The sequence below is a fragment of the Muntiacus reevesi genome, chromosome 1 (genome assembly GCF_963930625.1).
Source record: "Muntiacus reevesi chromosome 1, mMunRee1.1, whole genome shotgun sequence".
NCBI lineage: Eukaryota > Metazoa > Chordata > Mammalia > Artiodactyla > Cervidae > Muntiacus > Muntiacus reevesi.
In genome coordinates this window covers 185734876-185757857 of record NC_089249.1, presented here as the reverse complement: position 1 = coordinate 185757857, position 22982 = coordinate 185734876, and the positions used below count along the sequence as shown (strand labels likewise).

The window sequence follows — 22982 nt, the reverse complement described above, 5'->3', positions numbered from 1 at the left end:
CAGTACCAAGAAAAGGACCACCAGAGAATGTGGTCAGTAGTAGCAAACAACACAGGCGGAAACCTGCGAAGGGGCCAATGGCTCTGGCTGAAGCTCTTCCTAACCATAGCAAGATTAGCAGAAAAATATGCTGCAGTGAGAGGAAGGAGAGGTGGGGGCCTTCTTTTTATAAGATCCTTGGGGAAGTCTCCAGGCAATACCCCCAGAGCGACACCTAGCGGTGGCCATGCAAGTAGTTATGGCTCATCTCTATGATGCAGGAAAACAACGTGATCAAGACCTCACTCAGCCTCCAGACTTCCCTGGCGATCCAGTGGTTAAGAATCTGCACTCCCACTGCAGAGGCATACCCGGTCAGGTAGCTAAGGTCCACACATGCAACATGTACGTGTGTGTGTGTTAGTCGCTAAAGTCATGTCCGACTCTGTGCAAGTCCATGGACTGTAGCCCTCCAGGCTCCTCTGTCAACGGGGATTCTCCAGGCAAGAATACTGGAGTGGGTTGGCATTTCCTTCTCCAGGGGATCTTCCCCACCCAGGGATCGAACTCAGGTCTCCCGCATTGCAGGCAGATTCTTTACCATTTGAGCAACATGGTGCAGACAAAAAAAAAAAAAAAACCTCAACCTCTGAAGCTGGTCCCTTTGAGTTCAAAATCCAGCCTACCTGGTTAAGAGCCTGGGAAAGTCACTTAACCTATCTGGGCTCGGTTTCCTCATCATAAAACGGGGGGAGGACAATCATACCTACCTCAGTGGGTTGGGGTGGGGATAAAACACCATGTTTTTATAAATGCGGACAACATTGGCAGGCACAGAACTAACACCCATGAAGTATTCCCTATAATTCACACTGTGCTAACTCCTTCAGAGGGTTCCGAAACCCCCAGGTGCGCCTCCAAGGGCTGATTGGTTTGCCGCGGGCGAGGCTCCGGGGCAAGACCTGGACAACTCAAACAGGTTGGAGTTCTGCGGGCCTCGGGGCGCAGCTTGGTGAATGAGGTCTGGGTATCTCTAGGTAGGTCCCCTGACCAGCGTCGAGGTGCCTCAGCAGGTCTCGAGGGGACCTCGCTCGCTTCGAGTATCACGGCGCCCTTGCTCTCCTTTGCTCTTTGGCTCCCCTGGAACAACGCGGTCGCCGCCACACAGCACCACCACATCCACGCTGCCTCCCAGTACTTGTCCGGGCGCCAACTGAGGCTGCGCGGGTCTTGGAGCGCGGGAGCCAGAGACCCCACGTGCGTGCGCCCTCTGCTGGCGCCAACGGTCTTCCCAGCGCGCGTGCGCACAAGCTCAAGACCAGCCCCTGGTTTGAGGGCGCGCGGAGCCGTTGACCAAGCTCCCGGCTTATCCCCATCCCATCGGGGGGCGGGACCGCCCCAGAGTCGAGGGAAGAAGGCGGGGACAGGGGATGCCACGCCTTCTCCCTGGCCCTATTTGAAGCCTCTTGACTTCTCACCGCTGGCCAATCGCAGCTCGCCTTGTCCTGAGCGCCGGCCAATGAGCGGCGCGTTTGGGTCGCTTCCGGCTCTGCGCCCAGTTCGCCCCTTCCCCACGTCTTCCCGAGGCGGGCGGGGTGCGGGGGCTGGCGTCGGCCGCAGTGACGCGCGTCGGGCCAGGAGCCAATCGGGGGTGGGATCGGCGCTGATGGACGGGGCTAGCGGCCAGTGGCGAGGCGCTAGCTGCACTTCCCGTCGGGGAGAGAGTGTAATATGGCGAAGACCTACGATTACCTGTTCAAGCTGCTGCTGATCGGGGACTCGGGGGTGGGGAAGACCTGTGTCCTGTTCCGCTTCTCCGAGGACGCCTTCAACTCCACTTTCATCTCCACCATAGGTAGCGGGGCTGGGGAGCGGCCGGGGGCGCGAGAGGCCCGGATCGGGCGCGCCCCTGAGGAGCTGGGTTGAGGGAGCGGCCGGGCGGGATGGACCAGGGACCTCAGAGAATCTAAGGGAGGTAGAGGGGAAAAGAGCAGTCGCCTGCATCGTCGTTTGGGGGTTCCCCGGCCATGGGAGGGAGTGGGGACCAGGTGCCCATTTTGCAGATGGGAAGACTGAGGCCCCAACCCTCAGCCTGCTCAGGGAATATACGTCCTGGTTGAGGTCTTGGCTCCCGTCGTCTTGCTCTGTCTTCACAGCAGCCCTTGAAGCAGTTTTTGGTCTCCTCGTCTTACTAATTGGAAACAGGCATGGAGAATTTGTCCATGGGGAAAGGACAGCGACAAGTGACATCTGATCTTATTACGCATTTACTGTGTGCTAGGCGCTTTATGGTGCATTATCACACTTCCCAATGCTCTGTATTAGGTGCTGTTACTAGTTCGTTTCGCAGATGAGGAACTTGAGGCTCACAGAGGACACTAGACTTGCCTATGGTCACACCGTCTACAGGTGGCAAGGATAGTATTTGTTCCCAGATATGTATGAAAATCCCATGGACGGAGGAGCGTGGTAGGCTACAGTCCATGGGGTCGCAGAGTCGGACAGGACTGAGCAGCTTCACTTTCACTTTATGTCTGAACCCAGAACTCAAGGCTCAACCATCCCAGAGAGATGTGAGCACTCACCCCCAGGACAAGCACAGCTGATCCATCTCAAAGCCAGGACTCCAACCCAGGCATCTCCTCTTCTTTCCTCTGGAATACTTGGGGGTTGCACCCCTCTCCCTGACCTGTTTCCCCCGTGGATGAATTTCTTCTAGAAGGAATGGTGAGAGGGAGTCCAGAGACTTTCCCTGCCCATGCTCAGCCTTCCGTCCCACTTGAGGGTGACAGAAATGGCGATTGATAGCTGTCCGCTCTGGGACCTGTCATCTGGAGGCGGATGCCAGATAAAAGCTTCAGTGAGAAACCAAAATCAGCCGCTGCCACTGACAGCCCTGACTTCCCTATCGCTCGGCCCAGGACACTGGTTGTCACTTTGCAGAACAGCCCTTGCCTGCGGGGCCAACCCACATTGTGGTAGAACAGACTTGGCTTGTTGCTTCTCAGTTCTGACATCCATGAAAGTGGAGCTGACTTCTCCCCAGCCCACAAAAATGACCATTGTCCACATGAAAGGGTTTGACCTGAAAGTAACATCCATCAAGCCGATGGCCTGCAAACTATGCAGCCTTGCTGTGGCGTGGGGAACTGGGAGAAAGATCACTAAGCCCAGGAGTTGGGGGGAAAAAACGTAGGAAATGGACTTTGCTTTATCCATGTGTGCCTTATCTCCCTAATCCACATAGTGAGCTGCCGATTCCATCTTTGCCTTCTTCCAGAGCTGCACTTTGCAAGACACTTAGCTGCCAAATGGGAAGAGAATTGGACTGGCAGTCATTATTCTGATGTCCAGGTGCTGTTTGCCCTTGAACAAGCACTTCATCTCCGAGCCTTGTTTATTCAGTTTAGGAGTGGTGTTCTCTGTTTTGGCCAGTGCCTGGATGGTGGAGGATCAGAACTGTACAGTGAATAGGGGGCTTTCACCGCTGTCAGTGGCCACCTAGAGGAAGCACAATGTCTCTTATCATGACAGCATCCTTCCCTGGACACAGGTCCTTCTGGTTCCTCCCCCCTCCCTAACACCAAGGTCAGACTTTGGGGTTTTCCCTCTGCATCCCCACCAATCAGGAAGTGATCTTCACTCCTGGTAGACTGTGGCTCACTCTCAGTCCAGACCTCGGTTTCCCAGAGTCAGAACCTTCCTAGTGAGAATTTGGGGGTTGATTTTTTGTTTGGTTCTTAATTCTTGACGGGAAAACCCAGTCTAGTCTCTGAGGAGGCCAGCCTCCACTTACAGGTGAGGATGTAACTTGGGCAAGGTCATCTAAGGCGGTGACGTGGCACTTAAACCCAGGATCCCGCCCCCCCCACCCCGGGATCCTCATTACATGTGTAGTCTTCCTGCTGGCCTCTGTTTTCTAGGAAAATTTAATTCCCCATGACCTTGAAGTTATGGCCTCATAACTCTTAGGCCTTGTAAAGTTTACACTTCCTAATTAAACTTGGTGTGTTAGTAAAACCCAAGAGGCAGATAGAACAGAGTGGCACTTGGAGTTCTGTCAGTTGGACAGTGCTTCTTGATTTCATACATTCCCATGTATGTGGGCTTTCCTGGTGGCTCAGAAAGGAAAGAATCTTTCTTCAATGCAGGACACCTGGCTTTGATCCCTGAATGGGGAAGATCCTCTGGAGAAGGGAATGGCAACCCACTCCATCATTCTTGCCTGGAGAATCCCGTGAACACAGGAGCCTGGAGGGCTGCAGTCCATAGGGTCACAAAGAATTGGACACGACTGAGCAACTAACACACACATACACGCATGTGTAACAGGAGCAGGGGATGTTTTAGGAAGAATTTAAGAATGCTTTAAGAAGCCATGTGCATGTGGCTTAGTCCTGAAATACAGCCTAATGCATAGAGGCGCTTGGCACTGAGCGTACCTCTGTATTTTCTTTATAGATTGGGGATTAAGTGGCTGTTCATTTTCTGCAGAGGTTACATTTTGCCAAAGCCTGCTCTCATAAACTCCATCGATCATTTGTGGTGCGAACTTGGCCCCGTGGCTCCTAGAATTGGCTCTCCCCAGACTGGCTCAACCCCTGACTTCTCCTTAGGGCCCCATTGATTCATTCCTTCAGGGAGGTGGATGACGTATGTGAAAGTGCTTGCTAAACCATGCAGCACCATGTAGATCCCTTGCCCTTCATTTTTTTTTTCACGCAGCCATCTTTTCCCCAGTGCCTGCTGCACACCAGGAATCTGGCTCAGTGTAGGAGCGAGAATGGATCAGGAGGAAGCAGAACTGTTATCTAGGCCTGCAGTCAAAGTTTGTGTGCAGGACTGGGTGATCAGCTTCTAGCAAATACATACTCAACCCTGCTGCACTTGTCACTGGAAATGCAATCATAAATAAAAGAACACCTGCCCTCCTGGAGCTTACGTTCTAAAGGGCAGTACTCAGATGCAGGCTTACATTCCCTCTTGTCCGCAGGACAGCTCCTGAGGCAGGCAAGGATGGAATTAGCATCCCCCTATGGGGTTCTAGGCTTCCCACGTGGCTCAGTGGTTAAAGAATGTACCTGCCAATGCAGGAGACGCAAGAGACCCAGGTTCAGTCCCTGGGTCAGGAAGATCCCCTGGAGAAGGAAATAGTAGCCCACTCCTGTATTCTTGCCTGGAGAATCCCTAATAGGTGTTCTAGCGGGCTACAGTCCGTGGGGTCAAAGAGTCCGACCCGACTGAACAACTGAGCGCACACACATGAACCCTAGGTTCTAAGGAGTCAAGCCAGACCTCAGTCTCAAAGTTTCACAGGTGGAGGTTAAAAAATTATGTATATATTGATTGATTGATTCGGGTGCACCAGGGCTTAATTGAGGCATGAACTCTTAGTTGCGGTGTGTGGGATCTAGTTCCCTGACCAGGGATCGAACCTGGGTCCCCTGCATTGGGAGTGCAGAGTCTCAGCCACGGGACACCAGGGAAATCCCCACAGGTAGAGATTTAGAACAAACTCCTAGGGGCAAAGACTGGACTTAGCTGTCACCCCTCCACGCAGGCCATTCAGATCGTCACGTTTTGCTCCTAGCTTCATGGAGTGAATAAACAATGTCAGGGATAATACGTGAAGAAGATGAAGCAGGCTGGAGAAGAGAGGATGGTTAGGAAGCCTCCCTGAGGAGGGGACTGGAACAGAGACCTGAGTGAAGGGAGAAGGGAGCCAGGTGGCCATGGAATGAAAGAACATTCCAGGAGGGGAAAGAGCAACCCTAAAAGCCTTGAGGCTGAAACATGCTTTGGCGGTGTGACCAGAGAGGAGGCTGAGAGCCATGGGAGCTAAGGGGACCGGGTTAGAGCCCTTGGGCAACTGTTTTCATATTATTCTGGGGCCAAGGAGTCAGTGGGAAGCCACTGAAAGGTGTTAGGGGAAATTTTTAAACAGTCTTGTTATGGGGAGTTCCCTGGTGGCCTGGTGGTTAGGATCCCAGGCTTTCACTGCTGTGGCTCATTTCAGTCCCTGGTCGGGAAACTGAGATCCTGCACGTCATATGGTGTGACCAAAAAAAAAAAGTTTTATTGACATATAATTCAACTCACCCATCTAAAGTGTATAAGTCGGTGGCTTCAGACCCACTTACAGAGTTGTACAATTTGAGAACATTTTCATTATGACAGAGACACCCCCACACCCCCAGGTCAATCTTAGTCCCCCACACCCCTGGGCAACCAATAATCTCCTTTCTGTTGCTCTGGATTTGCCTTTTCTGGATGTTGCCTGTGACCGGGATTGTATACTGTGTGACCTTTCGTGTCTGACTTCTCACTCAATGTCATATTTCCAGAGTTCATCTGCGTAGCGGCGTGTCAGTGCTCCGTTCCGTTTTAGGGCTGACTAATAGTCCACTGTAGGGACGGACTGCATTTTGTTTATCCACTCGTGTTGGTGAACACACTAGAAGGTTTGGAGCCGAGGTTAGCTCAGTGACGTGGTTGAGTGTGTGTTTTGGAAGCTAGGGAGGGCATTGAGGGGACAGTGGTGGGAGAGCCTGGAGGGCAGTTAGGAAGGCTGAGAGGTCACCCTGGTGCTGGGGAAAGGGGCCTAGGGCCAGAGGGTGGGAGAGAAGGAGGGCAGGGTCAGGAAGGCTTCTTGGGAGGGGAGCTTTCAGCAGCGTTTGCCAGGCTGACAGGCAGCCAGGGTGGGGACCACTCACAGAGAAGGACCTGCGCACGTGAGTGCTAGCAGCCCGTCTGCATCGGGTACATCTCGGCCTGGTGCCGCTGTGCTTGGAGGGCCAGGTACTGGTGGCAGGAAGTGGGGGGCTCCTCACTCCATGAGGCCGCCAACCAGGGAAGGGAGGAGAGCAACGCTTTGGCATTTGAGCTGCCTGGGTTTGCCCGCCAGCCCTGCGCCTCGCCAGCTTCCTTCTGTGCAGCTCCATTCCGTCCTCTGAGCCTCAGTCTCCCCTCCTGTGAGAGGAGAAAGTTCACCGGGCATCTCTAGATTTGTTTGAGGGGTTTAGAGATCCTGCATACCCAGCGCCGGCAGGTGCCCCCGAGACTGTGGCAGCTGGTACTGCACAGGTTGGCAGCCCCTGCCGTAGATGCAGCTTGGGAAAGACGCGGACAGTGATGTGCCTTTTTTTCTTTTCTTTTCTTTCAGGAATTGACTTTAAAATTAGGACCATAGAGCTCGATGGCAAGAGAATTAAGCTACAGATATGGTAAGCATTGTGGCCTTCATCAGCCCCTCTGCCAGCAAGTGCTTTGAGCTAGAAGCTCCTGGTGCCCCCCACCCCCCGACCATGGCTCTCATCTCTTTGTGCCTAGCACAAACAACTGTGGGCATTTTTCAGAAGCCCCAGGTGAAGGGACTTCCCTGGTGGTCCAGGGTTAAGGCTCTGCACTTCCACTGCAGGGGGCATGGGTTCGATCCCTGGTCAGGGGACTGAGATCCCACATACCCAGAAACGTGAGTGTTAGTCGCTCAGTCATGTCTGACTCTTTGCGACCCCATGGACTACAGCCCGTGAGGCTTCTCTGTCCATGGAATTCTCCAGGCAAGAATACTGGAGTGGGTTGCCATTTCCTTCTCCAGGGGATCTTCCCGACCCAAGATTGAACCCAGGTCTCCTGCATTGCAGGCAGATTCTTTACCATCTGAGCCACTAGGGAAGCCCCGTATCCCTAGCTATATGGCCAAAAAAAGAAAGGAGGAGCCGACAGAAGCCCCAGGAACGGTGCTCTGCTGGCTGATGGGGCTTAGAGTCGGCGTCCGCCCCCTCTGAGGACATAGCCACCAGTCCCAGTTCACATGTGGGTGCACACTGCGCCTCAGAGCAGCCTGCTCCCCTTGAGCTCCCCTTGAGAACCCTCGTGGCAGCAGTGAAAGCCACCAAAATAGCAGGATACGCCTGCCCAGCCTCTCCATGAGCCCGTCAACTTGATGAAGGAGGCCTGACATCACTTCCTCTTTTCTGTCCTGGAGACACCCAGGCCTCACTTCCTAACACGCAGACCTGAAACCCCAAAACCAAAAATGAGCTGAGACCAGGCCCAACGGTGAGATCTGTTTCTGTTTAGCTCACCTGGGACTGACTTCCTGTGCTCCATAAAATCAGAATGTGAGTCCCCATCACGCATTGTGGTCTGTAGGCCACCGCCCTAGGAAGGCTGGGCTTAGGTGGTCACATGTAGGAGGGCCTCACTCTGCAGCCCCATCACTCACAGGGGAAATACAAACCCCGAACCACGCAGAGAGAGGTCCCATTTGGGAGGGTAACTCAGTCCTTCCAGTTCAGGCACGTGCTTGTGTGTGGGATGGGGGCTGTGAGATGCGCTGCAAAGCTCCCTCCCTGCAGCTGTCTCAGATGCTGAGCGCTGCCCCACCTGCCTGGCGGGTCCCCTCAACTTTAGGGGTCTCCACCTCTGAGCCCAGCTTCAGAATTGAAATCTGGGTGTGGCCTAACTGATCCTCTTGAGCTCAGGAGGCAGCCAGTCTCTGGCCGCCTCATAAGTTACAGGCTGTTCAAGTTCCTGTATTTTACAACACGTTGGCTCCCTGGCAGCCTCAGTGCCCAAGTTCAAAGGGACACTGCACCAGCAAGCAAGAGTTTTGCTTTCTTTTCCTCCCCTCCTCCTGCTTCTGCTCTTAGCAATCACATTGGGGTTAATGACTCTCTTAAAACTCTTCTAGAACAGTTGTAAAATAACTGATCATAACTGCTAATGTCACCTGCTATTGGTGGCCAGAAGTCAACATGGCCCCAAATCAGGTGTGTCTGTCTGGTCCAGACATGCTGAGCCCTGAGCAGAGGGTGGTGCAGGGTCACAGGAGGAGCCCTGGGCCCAGAGACAAAAGCTGTGGTCTTGCCCTGGCTCTGCCACTGGCCAGTCATCACCTTCAAACAGAATACCGAATACCCTCTGTGCCAGGAGCTGGGCTCGGCAGGGGCGTATCTGACCCAGGTGTCGCCACCGTACCCACAAGAAAGGCCTTTCCCCCGGGGTCTCCACCAAGATGGTGAGCATGGAGCTACTTCCTGAGCTTCTCAGGGCTCCCCTAACTCAGCCCACCAACGAGGGCTGTGTTCCCCTGCCACCTGACCAGCCCCTTCCATGCACCTGGCCCCAGATTCTCACAAATAGTACCATCCAACCTTGGCTCTTCTGTGGCCCAGAAACCCGGGGCGGTGGAAATCCCCAGGAAGACAGGGTATAGAAGAGGAGTTGTTCTGCCATATCCCCAGCCAGGAGACATCAGACAGCTGCCCTGGCCATGGTTTCTTTCTCTATAATAATGGGGGGCGGTGCCCCGCAGCAGAGTAATGAATCAGAAGATGATGACCCGTGAGAAAGCTGCTTGTCCGTCCTGGGTAAACACCCCTCGTTACACTGTGATGATTGTTCTTGTTCTGGATCACCACTAACATCCCTTCTTCTCCTTCTCCTCGTTAGGGACACAGCTGGTCAGGAACGGTTTCGGACGATCACAACGGCCTACTACAGGGGTGCAATGGTATGTATTAGTTTGTGTGGTGTTTTGGGGTTTTTTTCTTTCAAGTCAAATGAACATCTCGTCCTTAGATGCTGAAACCAGAGAGTTTCTGAGGAGCCCATGGTCGGGCTCCTCGGGGGTCCTTGGTCCCAGGTTAGTTTTAGGAGAAGGCCCTGTGCCCCACCTCCTCCCCCTTGTCCGTGCATCCCCTTCCAGCTCCAGAGACAATGCAGGGTTTAAGGAAACCTAATTCCCCAGGAATGAAGGAAGACTCAGGAAGCCGGTTCTTCCAGGTGAGGTCAGGTAGATCGGAGCTGGCATGCCCCAACGCTGAGGAGTACTCACGTGGCCCACGTCAGTCTCTGTGGAATTTGCTACCGAAAACTTGAAGATCTTCCAGGAGCTGACTCGCTCTGGGTTGTTGTGTGTTATATCTGCTTCCTGGGCCTGAGGCGGGATGAAGCGACTGGGGGGACTCACTCTTCATCCGTCAAATATTTTCACCAAGCACCTTCTCCTGGCCAGGCCCAAATCAGATGCAGAGGGCAACCTGGCCTGGGCCAGGGTCCTGTCCTCACGATCCCCAAGCAGGCCCCACGCCTATGAGGAGTGTATACAAAGCAGGGTGCCCGGGGCCTGTGAGGGGTGAGAGGAAGCTCCCCAAGACCTACTCGGCCACCGGGATCGCTCTCTGAGCATGTTCTCCTTACTTGGAAAGTGGTGCAGAGAACAGGAATATACCAGGCAGTTGTCCCAGGCAGAGAACAGGAATGTCCCAGGCAGTTTCTGTGTCCCCGCTGGCCATAGATGGCCAGCTCCCCATTCCCAGCTCCAGCTTTGCCCCATCCTTTCCACGGTGCACCCCATCAGTCAGCTGCTTAGACGTGTTTCCTCCACGAGGCCGTAAGCTCCAGGAGGGCTGGGCTGCCTCTGGGTCCCCGGCACATGCCCGATGCCTGGGACCAAACTGAGTGTGCAAGGAGCTTGGGAAATGCTGGTGGACGGCAGCAATGAATAGAAGCATTAAGTATTTAGAGCATCCCACACAGCACCTGAACATAATAGAAACTCAATCATGTGGGCTGCAACCTTAGTGCACCTCATTAAAATTAATTTACTAATTTTCCCCTCACCTTGCTGTGTTCTGGTACAGCAGAGGTCTTGGGGAACTTGGGTCCTGGGGGAGCTTTTGCTGTGTGGCCTCAGGCAGACCCTGTCCCTCTCTGGGCTGAAATAATACCCCCACCCACCAGCCACTCGCCCCTTTCACCAGGCTCTTCTCTGCAGCTGGCAGGGGGCCTAGGTCTTGACCATAAACCCCTGAGTGTAGGTGCCGTGATCGTCCCCATTTTACAGATGAAGAACCTGAGGCTCGGCACCATTTTAGGCCCTGCTTAAATTCACACAGAAGATAAATGGGCCGGTAGTGAGTGACTGGCTCTTCCCAGCCCTCATGTCCTCAGCAAGCTCCTGACAAGGCAGGACTGAGCCATCTGTGAGACCCTGTCCAGCCCCAAGATGACCGTGTCCTCCCAGACCTACACTAACTCATATGGAAGCTGCCAGCTGTGTGTGGCCGTTTGAATCTAAATCTGTTAAAATTGGCAACCCAGGCCCTCGGTCCCACCTGCCACACTTCAGGGGCCCCAGAGCCTTGTACAGCCAGTGGGGACCATAAAGGATAGGGCAGGGAACATTGCCACCACTGCACCCCATCATCACGTTTTCTTTGTCCTTGTGGCACTGGACCAAAGTTTGGGGAACCTCGGACATCTGATGTCTGGTTGTGAGCTTGCAGACAGGTCTGAGGAGCTGTGCCCAAACAGGCCAGAGAGATGCTAACTTGGAGCCTTGAGGGGCACTTCAGAGAGGACGTGAAACAGAATGATCCTGTGTTTTGGGTTTCCCTGATGACTTAGCAATAAAGAATCCGCCTGCCAATGTAAGAGACAGAGGTTCGAGCCCTGGGTCAGGAAGATCCACTGGAGAAGGAAGTGGCAACCCACTTCTTACATAGAAGACTTTTACCTTCTGTGGGAATGTAAGCAGGTCTTCTTGCCTGGGAAATTCCATGGACAGAGGAGCCTGGCAGGTTACAGTCCATGGGGTTGCAAAGAGTTGGACGTGACTGAGCAACAACAGATGTTTTCCAGGGACTCCTACGCCTCCTGTTGGAGTTGTATTCATTGCCCCCCCTCCTCAAGCCGCCACAGGTAAAAATCTGGGACCTTGGACTCTTGCATCCATGTCACCAACCCAGCAGTGGTGGCAGCGGAATCCTAGGCCATCAGAGGGGCCAGTCCCTGAATAAAGGAGCAGAAAGGCCTCCCAGGCCTGTGGCGTTTTCTAGCCCTGTGGGTAGAGGCCCCACTGATGCTCGATTCAGAGTGTCTACCCACCAGAGTCGTCTTCTCACGCTCAGCTTGGCTGGAGCGTGGCACACATCACAGCCACTAAAGGCTCCTCCAAGTCTTCCTGTCCGCAATCTTCGTTTAGTCTCAAGAGACCACTGGATGAGGGTTCCCAGATGGCATTTTTGAGGAGTCGTGGCTGTGGTGGGCTATAAGGCCACTTTATGTAGCCTCAGAGTCCCAGCGGGGATTGGGAATTGCAGCAGCTTGCTTGCCCTCTCTGTGGTTTTGTCACGGCCTCGCCCTGTGGTTATCTGCCCAGCACACATGGCCTGCGTTCTTACTCTGCAAATTCAGACGGCCTTAGAGATGTCTTAGCCAGCACCAGTGCTTGTGAATGGAGGCTTTAGGCCCCTGGAGCAGGTGGTGGTGGTTGTTTAGTTACTAAGTCGTGTGTGACTCTTTGCAACCCCATGGGCTGTAGCCCACCAGGCTCCTCTGTCCATGGGATTCTCCAGGCAGGAATACTGGAGTGGGCTGCCATTGCCTTCTCCAGGGGATCTTCCCGGCCCAGGGATCAAACCCAGGTCCCCTGCGTGGCGTCGCAGGCAGATTCTTTACCGCTGACCCCCCAGGGAAGCACGTAAGATGAGGGAATGGAGTGAGCCAGGCCTGGTCAGGACAGCAGGGGCCGTGTGCCTCGGGACCCGGGGGCCGAGCCGCACAGGGGCTGGAGATCTGTTGCAGGCTGGCTCACCACATGCCCTGCGGGGATATCCAGGGCGGCAGGGCACCTGTCGCAGGGTGGCCCTGACCACTGCTTGATCCTGTGGAGGGTCCAGGGAGGTTCCTGTCATCAGCTCCATCAGAGCTGGGTTGGCATCATAAAGGTCACGCTCTCTGCACTTCAGTTTCCTCTTTTATCAAGTGGGGTATTTGTCCTTCTTGGCAGTGGCGGGTTGTAGGCTCAAGCGAAGACGGGTTCCCTTTGCACCTGTTTCAGAACCCATGGACTGTCTCCCAGTTGCTCACACGTTGGTTACAGAACCACAGAAGCCTTAGCGTTGCCTGCCCCAAGGCTTGAAGCCAGCCCAGTAATGGTGGGGTTGCTGGAAGGCACGTGGGCATCAGGGTTTGTCCCCCTAGGCCTAGACCCCAGTTGTGTTCTTTACTTTCTCGTGTGTCTGGAGAGAGGGACCTAGCCCCCCACCGCCCCCACTTGCAGCCTCACAGTGGGGACACTGGGGCCACCCGACCCAAGCCTGTGTGGCTCAGGGAGGCCCTGTTACAGCGTCCAGCTCATGGCAGGCACCAGATGAGGGGTGATGCTGGGATGACCAGAGGCGGCGGCCCTGGCTGAGTCTAGGAGGAGACTCGGCAGGGTGCAGGGTGAGTGGGCGTGGAAGAGACCGAGCGTCGCCAAGGGTGGCAAGAGGGGGAGCACGGTGGGCATCAGGACCTCGAAACACAGTCTTTAGAGCAGGGGCTGCAGGAGGTGAGGGTGGGAGGTCGGCCACTGGGCCCTCACTGGCTGCCAAGGCATGCGGGCTTGTGTTTTTCCTGCCCGCAGGGCTCCTCTGTAAGCATGAGGGTAGTGGTGTCTGGACTTCTGGAGGAAGGGTCACATCGGTGGCTAAGGAACAGGACTGCAGCCTGGGCCACCAGGCAGAGGCTGGTGCTGGAGCCCGGCAGAAGGAAGGGTCCAGGAGGGTGTCCTGTCAGGGTCCCTGCTGCCCGCCTTGCTGGGGCTCCCCCCGAGAGAGGTCGCAGCTTGTCCAGAGCCTATGTGTCTGTCTCCCCCTGCTCAGGGCATCATGCTGGTCTATGACATCACCAACGAGAAGTCCTTTGATAACATCCGGAACTGGATTCGGAACATTGAAGAGGTAAGTATCTGGGACCCCCTCCCATGCATCCGCATCTTGGAGCGCCCTGGTTTACCCATGAGATCCCTGAGCACAGAGGCACCTGGAGGTAACTTGCTAGAAACAAAGAGGGATGGGAATCCACACAGTCGACCCTGGAATCCACCCAAGCGTGGCTTCGTCATGGAGCAGCCCCGAGAGCCTGTTCCCCCAGCCGGGCTGTCTGGTTTGGGCGACCTCGAGATCAAGGAAGGTCAGACCCAGTGTCCGTGAGCACTCAGTGCTTTCTAGAGAAGGAAAGGTCTCGAAGTGGCATGACCTTTGTACTTGGAGGGTGTGGTGAGGGCGTGTCAGGCCGGACTTTGAGCTGCCACTGAGCTAGCTGTGAGCTGGGAGGAGGGACCCATGCTCAGGCCAGCAGTGCTGGCCCTACAGCAGCCCATGGGAGGAGACCTTGAACCCCGAGGGAAGAGAACCCCCAGGCCCCCCTTCCCGCCCCACCGGTCCCGAAACCAGCGTGGTCATCTTCCTGCTCTCCAAAGAGCTTGCCCTCACCCCCAAAGCCTCCCCCGATGACAGGCTTGTGGCTTTTGATGACTCACCGGGTGAGGCTTCCGATCTGAGAACTTCGTGCACCTGTGAAGCTAGGGCTGAAGGTCACAGCACAGTCGGCATCTGTGAACAGCTGCTCTGGGCTGAGGACCCCACGTTTGCTGGCAGGAGGGGGCCTCACACCAGTCTCTGGAAGCTCTCTGTTCCGGCCAGTAGGCAGGAGATCCAGTTAGTAGGACATTTGGGAGCAGCGGTGAGCATTTTTTTGAGGCCAGATCTAAGCTACAGCAAGAAAAACCTTTTCTTTTTTTTTTTTTTTTTTTTAATGTATTTACTTACTTATTTAAATTAATAATGTTAAACCTGTTTTGTGCACGAATAAAAAAGCACGCACACTTTTTGAAAAAGAATTATATTTTTGAGAACAGAAAGGTTCTGTTTTCTTTAGTCACCTTTGACCCACCTTTTAAAGATAAGAAACATTATCACTTCATTTATAACACCAAAATGGAGACCCAGGATCAGAGTGGTGAAAAACTACACTGTCAATGGGTGGCAGAGCTGAGATTCAGACCCTCCTGTTTTTCTGATGTCTCTGGTTTAAAGTGAGTTACTGTGAAGTCAGCCCACTCTTTTTTTCCCTCCTTGAGAAACTAGATAGGCTCGATCGTGGGTCTGGGTAGCTGTCCATTTCCTATGCTTTAGGGACCTTTTGAAATCCTCCTGTCATAGTTTGCACACTGGTGTATCTCTAAGGGCGTCTCATGGCCCAGTCCTTCAGGAAGTGAGGCCCACTGTGGGGAGTAGAGGAGAGATGGAGGAAGGAACCATTTTCGGGCATGAAGTGAGAGTGAAAGTCACTCAGTTATGTCTGACTCTTGGCGACCCCATGAACTCTAGCCTGCTAGTCTCTTCTGTCCATGGAATTCTCCAGGCCAGAATTCTGGAGTGAGTAGCCATTCCCTTCTCCAGCGGATCTTCCCAACCCAGGAATTGAACCCAGGTCTCCCACTTTGCAGGCGGATTCTTTACGGTCTGAGCCACCAGGGAAGCCCAAGAACGCTGGAGTGGGTAGCCTTTCCCCTCTCCAGCGGATCTTCCTGATCCAGAAGTTGAACCAGGGTCTCCTGCATTGCAGGCCGATTCCTTACTAGCTGAGCTACCAGGGAATCCCTTTCAGGCATGAGGGCGGAGTTAAGGAAACGCCCTTAAGGCAGAGCACCCGGCTGGTGACTGCCAAGGTCGAGGACCACCCCGGGCACAGCCTGTATCTGGAGCCCAAACCAGGGGAGCTGGAGCCAGGCAGACAGCGCTCGGACAGCGGCGGATGCCTCTGGCGGGGGAGCCAGGGAAGAGGGAGGCGAGCAGGGGTCAGGACCCCAACCTCACTTGCCTCCCGTAGGCCAGACACCGCCAGCAGTCCAAGGACAAGCACGGTAGCCTGGTTGATAGAGCCCGTAGAGAAGGCGTCCTTGGCTGCCAGAAAGCACGCACTTGGTCAGGGTGGCAGGCAGAACCCTGTGCTCGGCCCTGGCTCTGAGACACGGGACAGCCCTCTCGGCCTCTGAGCTTCAGCTTGCCCTGTGTTCAGGGTGTGTCTAGCCGTCCTGATCACACCGCTCTGATCTTGGGGCACAGGTTGGCAGTGGGTCCACAGTCCAGTCTGACCTCACCTCTCCCCTCCCCCACCTGCCCCTCCTCCCCAGCACGCCTCTGCAGACGTCGAAAAGATGATACTTGGGAACAAGTGTGACGTGAATGACAAGAGACAAGTTTCCAAGGAACGGGGAGAAAAGGTGGGTGTGGTGACCAGCTTGGCATTGCCAGGTACCATGGAGCAGAGGGACCTCAGGGTCTAGAGTTCCCTGCACAGAGGCCAGCCCTGCCTTGCCCCAGATGGGCCCCCCGAGGGGGTTGGGGGGCAGGCTTTAGAAGGGGGGAATCCCTCACCATCTTTATGAACAAAGACAAGCCGCCCTCCCGGGATACTAGGCTCAGCTAAGGCACACAGTTGAATCGGCCGTCTGGGCCTGTGCCTTGGGAAGGGAAGGTGGGATGCATGTGCCTGGCCAGGTTTCAGGCTGAAGACTGAAAGCAGCGAGGGCTTTCTGCTCTGCTCTGCTGCTCCCACACAGCACCGCGTGGGTCCCCGTGAGGCCAGAGGGGCAGAGAACAGAGCCATGGTTTGAGCCGGGCCCCCTCGACCCTCCTGCCAGGGGCGTTCACCACCTACTCTCTGCTGGGGGCTGAAGGGCGTAGGCCCCACTCTGTCTCAGCCCCCTCACTGCTACCCTCTTAGGGTGCTGTGTAGGGGTCAGGGCACCCAGCGGCTGATGTTCACATGTGTGTCTCCCTCCCAGCTGGCCCTGGACTATGGAATCAAGTTCATGGAGACAAGCGCAAAGGCCAACATCAACGTGGAGAACGTGAGTCCCAGGCTCACGACACCAGCCCCTTTGGGCCAAGGGTCAGATCGCATCCTCCAAGGAGGCTATGTCTCAGGGACTGGCCGCAGACTCCCATGGCCTCTAGACTGATGACCGAGAGGTTCTCCTTGAGCAGCACCACGTGCCAGGCCCCTTGCAAGGCCCAGGCAGTTTGGGGGGATCGCCCCCTTGTTCTAACACCAGCAGGGGCCAGTCCTAGCTGGGTACCTAGGACACGATCTCACTGGCTCTCGGGCCGCGCTGGGGAGCAGGCACGGTTTTGTAGGTGGGGGGACCGAGACGCAGAGAATCCTCCCGGCTGGCGCCCAGGCTCACCTCCAGGTTCGCGCTTTCATTCACAGCGCCCGCCCGTCCAGAGCAGGGGGCCCTGCCCAAGACTTGGCCCAGGCAGGCCTTCCTCTCCGCTCCACCAGCCCTATAGCTCCCCTGCCTTCTGCTCCATCCCGCCACTTCTGAAATCTTTCCAGAATGGATCTTCCACGCCACTCCCGACCTCAGCCACCTACAAGAGGCACAGAAAGCCGTCCCTAGCTGGCCCCAGCCAGTGTGTCTCGCCTGTGACTCGGGCCTCGCCCACCTCTCTCTGACCCTGGCCCCCTGTGCCGTGCCCTCCTCCAAGCCTTTACCGTGGTCCCGTCCCCCTTCCCTTCCCCGTCAGGGATGAGTCCATGCGGCCCCTCCCCCAGGAGGCCTGTGCCGTCCCCCAGGCCCTTAGGCCTACCACTTTGGGCATCCCCGGCACCCCGAGACCCCCTTCACAGCAGAACTTGACCACATCGAGTTTTCAGTGAGACTCTGCCTCTCCCCAGACCAGCAGCCCTCGGCAGCACAAGTGAAGGCTGATTCATCCCTGTATTAGGCTTGGGGCAGGGTTGGTGCCAGAGTGGGGTTTGGGAGTGCTGCCCAGATGGAGGGGGGCAGAATACATGGTCAGGAGACTGGCACCAGCAGCAGCCTGGGGTCAAGTCAGCTTGAGCCTTCACCCATCCTGGGAGGGTAAACCTTTGACCCTACCTCCCAGGCCTTTTGGGGCATCGACCCAAAATGAAGCTTGATTGGCCAAGGAGCCACTTGTCTTTCTGCCCTGCCCCTGACTGTTGGTAGCAGGGCAGAGCAGGCAGCACAGGGATCGAGGACTGAGAGCGTGAGGAGTCAGTGAGCCCCTGGCTGCCTTGGGACAAGTCACTGGGCCCCCTCCAAGCCTCAGTTTCCTCTCTGACCCGTCAAGGGTGATCCCACCTCCCTGGATCATTGGCTCAGAGGAAGTGGTCGTCTGGGTGAGCGGGGGTATCCCTGCAGTGACAGGAGATAGATGGGGATGGGCAGGTGAGCCCCATGCCTGGGTCTCTGTCCTAACACTGTTACCACCCTGCCTCACTGGTGAGCCACACCCATTGCATGGCAGGGGCCAGGAACCAGCCAGCCCCCATCTACCTCCCACTCCCAGGGTGCTAACCATGTACTTATCCCACAGGCATTTTACACTCTCGCCAGAGACATCAAAGCAAAAATGGATAAAAAATTGGTGAGTGGGGGTCCCTGTTGAAACTGGCTGGCATCGCCCCCAGTGGTGTGATCCACCCCTGGGCAGGGCCCTGCTTCTGAGGGCTGCACCTAGGAGGGCATCGCTAGGAAAGGGGGTTGAGTTAGCAGGTGGCGTGGGGGCATCCACCCTGAACTTGTTCATCAGCTTCATCATTTTTTTTTTTTTTAAAGAATGACGTTGTTTTTGTTGTTTTTAATTCATTTATTTTATTATTTATGTGGCTGCACTGGGTCTTTGTTGCAGAGTCGGGGGCTACTCTAAATTACAGTGCTCTGGCTTCTCATTACAGTCGGTGGTGTCTCTTGCTGTGGCTCACGGGCTCTAGGCTCGGGGGCTTCAGTAGTCGCAGTGAGTGGACTCGGTAGTTGTAGTATACAGGCTTAGTTGCTCTACAGCATGTGGGATCTTCCCAGATGGGAGATCGAAGCCATGTCCCCTGCATTGGTGGGCGGATTCATATCACTGTGCCACGAGAGAAGTCTGTCATGAGCTTTATCTTTCCTCTGGCCCAGAGCTACTCAGTAGCAGGCACTACTCGCTAAGCCCACCAGCTGGCTGGGGACACATGGCCCTTTCCTTCCCTCTCAGGAGCCAAGCCCGCAGGAAGATGGAGGGCCTCCTGCAGAAAAACCCGCCAGGCAGGCCGAGAACCACAGTCTACCGAGTCGCAAGGCCCCCAAGCAAGGCCTGCGTCTTGACAGCTGCTGGTTTTCCATCTGATGAGTCCGGCAAGTCGACAGCCTTTTTCCTTCCAGCCTCAGTCTGCTGGTTGTGCCGGCCTTCAGTGCTCCCCAGGGCTCTGGGGCCTCTAAGAGGTCCTGCCTGACTCCCTCCCCACTCACCCTTCCATTCATTTCCGGCTCGTGGGTTTACCACCCGAGCAGTTTCGTAGTCCCCAGCCTTTGGCATCACTAGTGCTTTCTTGGTGGAGTCCGGACGCTCAGCGGTTTGGGGGCATGTTCAGCACCGAAATGCTCTTGTGAGCCTTGCTCCAGGGCCTCTGTTCCAGGAACCATTCTGTTCCTGCCAAGTGACGCTTCCTGTTGTCTGACACAAGAGCTCGAAGCACTCTATGGCCCGTTCTACGTCTGGTCATACAGGACGGCATGCCCAACACAAAACACCGTGCAAGTAGTTCACATCTGCTTCAAAATCAGTGTCACCTTCGTAATTCTAAGATGCTGTGAATTGAATTGCAGAGCACATGATCGACTGAGTAGCAGCTCTTTAGCCAAAATAGGAAACAGTCTATGTAAGCCGACATACTTTTAGAAAAATTTTCTTACAGTTGTAATTTTCTTAGAATTCTTTTCTCTTCAATATAACTGTAAAATTTTGATTCTTAGCCAGCGTTCTGACTCACTTGGGCCCACTGGAAGTTACACCAGGCATCATGACAACACTTTATGCTTTTATTTTTTATTTTATCATATGATTATTACGTTTTATTTCGGCCGCGTTGGATCTTTGTTGTGGCACGCGGGTTTTCTCTAGTTTCAGCACGTATGCTCCTCCTCCAAAGCATGAGCTCTGGAGTACACAATCTCAGTAGTTGCAGCACACAGGCATAGCTGCCCCCATGGCATGTGGGATCTTAAGTTCCCTTACCAGGGATTGAACCCAGGTTCCCTGCCTTGGAAGGTGGATTCTTAACTGCTGGCCCACCAGGAACATCCCTGCCTGTGCTTTTCATACAGGCCTGATGCTTGCCTCCTTCCAAGGCATAGATTAGGAAATGCTGATACTCAGCGATAATCTATGTAATTTCTTTTTTTTTTTTTTTTTAACTAAGTTGCAAATCACCAACAGTTAAACTCTGTCCAGTTCTTACGTTTGTTTATGTTCAGAGTGGCAGTCCCAGATCCTTTCCTGTCGGTCTTTTTATTTTTTTTTAATGTAATTGACATGGGACATTGTATAAGTTGGGCATTGTTGTAACATTCAACAGTTACTGTTGAATAAACTCAGATTTTACCTAAGAGCTGAAAGATGAGAAGAAATTAGTCAAAGAAACAGTGCCTGCACCCTTCTAAACATGTGAGGAAAAAATAGGATTTCAGATGTCAGGGCTGGCAGGGGCCAGATCAGAGGCTTCAGATGCTGAGCAGCAGCCCTGATGGGTTTTCAGAAGGGCTTGAGTTGAGGGCATGCCTCGCCTGCAGCAGGGCAGAGGGCGAACCGTGGGGAGAGGTGGGAGCCGGAGCCTTGGAACGGGGACAGGGAGGCAAGAGGGTGTGAGTGGCAACGGGACCCGGAACCCAGCACCTTCACATCCCAAGAGGCAGAGCCTTTTGCTGCCCCTCAGCTGCCTCACTGATAGGTGCTCGGCACAGATGCGTAGACAGACAGAAAGGAGGGAAGGATGGGTGACTGGAAAGAAGGAAAATGTGAGAAGAGTGTGAGATGGGTGAATCAGTGGTTGGAAAGATGTTGGAAAGGGGTGGATGGGTAGATGAATGAGTGATTAAGGAATACATGGTTAGAAGGAGTGATGGATGGATAGTAGATGAAAAGCAGATCTATGGGTGTTTGAAAGATGAGTTGTCAGTTGGAGGGGACAGCTGGAAGGATTGATGGATGATCAAAGGGGAAAGTTGGGATGGTTGGTTGGAAGGAGATGGATGGAAAGAAGGAAGAGGGGGTATGTAGACGATGGATGGGAGCGAGCGGGTGGTTGGATGGAAGGGGATGGAAGATGGTTGGATGGCAGGAAGGAGATGGGTGGATTGTTGGTTGGAAAGGGTTGGATGGAAGGAGTTTGATGAATGATGGATGGGAGGGAGTGGGTGGTTGGATGGAAGGGATGGATGAATGGCTGGATGGAAGGAAGAAAGGAAGGAGACGGGTGGATAGTTGGCTGGAAGGTGACAGATGGATACAGTGGCTGGTTGATTGAGGGGCGTAGAACTCGTGTTGCTTGGCTGTAACCCCAGAAAACCGCTTGTGATTTCAGGAAGGCAACAGCCCCCAGGGGAGCAACCAAGGAGTCAAAATCACCCCGGACCAGCAGAAGAGGAGCAGCTTCTTCCGATGTGTTCTTCTGTGAGGAGTGTCGCCTTACTCTGAGCCTCGCTCGGCCCAGCTGACTGTGCCTGTCCTGAGTGAGCCCCTCACTCAGCCGGGGCCCTCCCCCTCCAGCACCCCCCGCCGCGGCCGCGGCCACTGGGCCCACGGCCACCAGAACACAATCGAGAAATCGTTTATTTTAGCAACTGATCTTTTTCAACTCTGGAGATGGAATGAGTGAAAAGAACCTGCCGTCTTTCCTGCGACGTCCGCTGAATGGGTCCACACAGCGTGTAACTAGAGAGAGAGATGGAGTCGCGGCGTGGCCGTCAGCAGCAGCCCACATAGCAGGCCAGCACCCCTGGGCCTCGACAACCAGAGCCCCGCTGGGAAGCCCGTCCGCCATCCACGTCCCCCTGCCGCAGAAGCAAGGCCCCGCCGGGCCGGCGATCGCTCCCGGAGCGCTCGGCTCCGCACACTGAGCACGATGGCCCACGTCAGGCCGGGAAGCACCTGCCCCGCGCGTCCGACGCCCACTGTCACCTCTCCTCTCGGTTTCTGGACAAGTGACAGAAGCCATCATTATCCCCACCCCCACCCGTCCCCCCATCCCGTCTCATTTTAACTGTCAGACCAAAGGGAAGCACAAATTAAGGAAGTCCTGAGGAAAGAAGCATGGCGTGGCCTTTCCTGTTTACAGCCAGGTCTGGTCCCCTGGTCCAGCCGGGCCTCGGGCTCGGCCGGCAGGTCTCTCCAGCAGTCCCCAGCTGAGCTCCGAGGGCTCCCCGTGCGTGCCTCGGGGCCCCCACTCAAACCGTCTCCACTCGGCCCGCCCGTCGGGGCGCCCACTCCTCTTCCTCCTCCCGTCATCTCCGAATTGGACGTTCTTTCTAGAGATTTTTATTTTTCCAGATCCGTAGTGTCAGGAGGTGATTCCGTCTTTGATTTACAGTGGCAGACCCAGGTGATCTATAACACACGCATACCCTTCCCTGCCGAGAGCGCAGGGTGGCCTGTGGGGCTGGGCTGCAGAGCAGTCTGGGTGGGTTTTCAGCTGCCGTCATTGCCCAGTGCTGTTTCAACAGCTCTTAAGTTCCTGGAGCAACGGCAGTCGGGACCAGGTCGCCAGGTCAGAGGGATGTCACCAGGGAGCCTTTCTCTTTCTTTTTTGAATTAAAACCAACATACCAGCAATAGTCTGCTCTCCCCTGGAAATCTCTTTAACCTGCTCTGTTTACATCGATAAACGCACTTACAGAAACCAAACCAATTAAAGCTCATTTCAAAGCTAACGGATCTTTATGTCCGCATTTTCCGTGTAGGTACACGAATGTGACCACACGTTGTGTTCACAGGATGCCTGCTATTTAAAACACAACCCAGGTCAGCAGGGGCCTCAGGTCTGTGTGGGATCAAAGTGGAGGCAGCAGGTTAACTCAGATTGGAGGAGAAGGTCGCCCCAAGCTCTGAGGAGGTGACACAATTACACGAAGACTGACTTGGGAAGATAAGCTTTCCAACCCCCCAAACACATACACATACAGCAGAGGAAAACAGAACGCTCCCTGCCAGCCTCGTGCCCTCGACTGAACCCGCTCTGTCCACATTCACCCTGCCATGCCACCAGGCTTCTCTTGGTCCCTGCTGACATATTTTGCCAAGTTGAGCACTCCACTGGGAGCCCCCTTCCTCACCTATCGGGAGATCCTGCTGCAGACCCACCACTCAACCAGGGGCTGA

At 54.9% G+C, this 22982-nt stretch overlaps 1 protein-coding gene across 1 annotated transcript; it reads left to right on the top strand.

The window, feature by feature from the left end:
* The first annotated feature begins 1678 nt into the window (after nt 1–1678).
* RAB8A (RAB8A, member RAS oncogene family) lies at nt 1679–22534 on the top strand. The gene is made up of 8 exons (XM_065917525.1): nt 1679–1834; nt 7142–7202; nt 9436–9496; nt 13635–13712; nt 15950–16039; nt 16604–16669; nt 18165–18215; nt 21190–22534. The coding sequence occupies exons 1-8, from the start codon at nt 1711–1713 to the stop codon at nt 21280–21282; spliced, it is 624 nt and encodes a 207-aa protein (XP_065773597.1). The 5' UTR covers nt 1679–1710; the 3' UTR covers nt 21283–22534.
* Nucleotides 22535–22982: the final 448 nt, after the last annotated feature.

Coding starts and splice junctions, on each gene's coding strand:
- RAB8A (XM_065917525.1), top strand. CDS start 1,711: ATGGCGAAGACCTACGATTACCTGTTCAAGCTGCTGCTGATCGGGGAC. Junction 9,497..13,634: donor CCTACTACAGGGGTGCAATG/GTATGTATTAGT, acceptor CCCCCTGCTCAG/GGCATCATGCTGGTCTATGA. Junction 18,216..21,189: donor CAAAAATGGATAAAAAATTG/GTGAGTGGGGGT, acceptor TTGTGATTTCAG/GAAGGCAACAGCCCCCAGGG.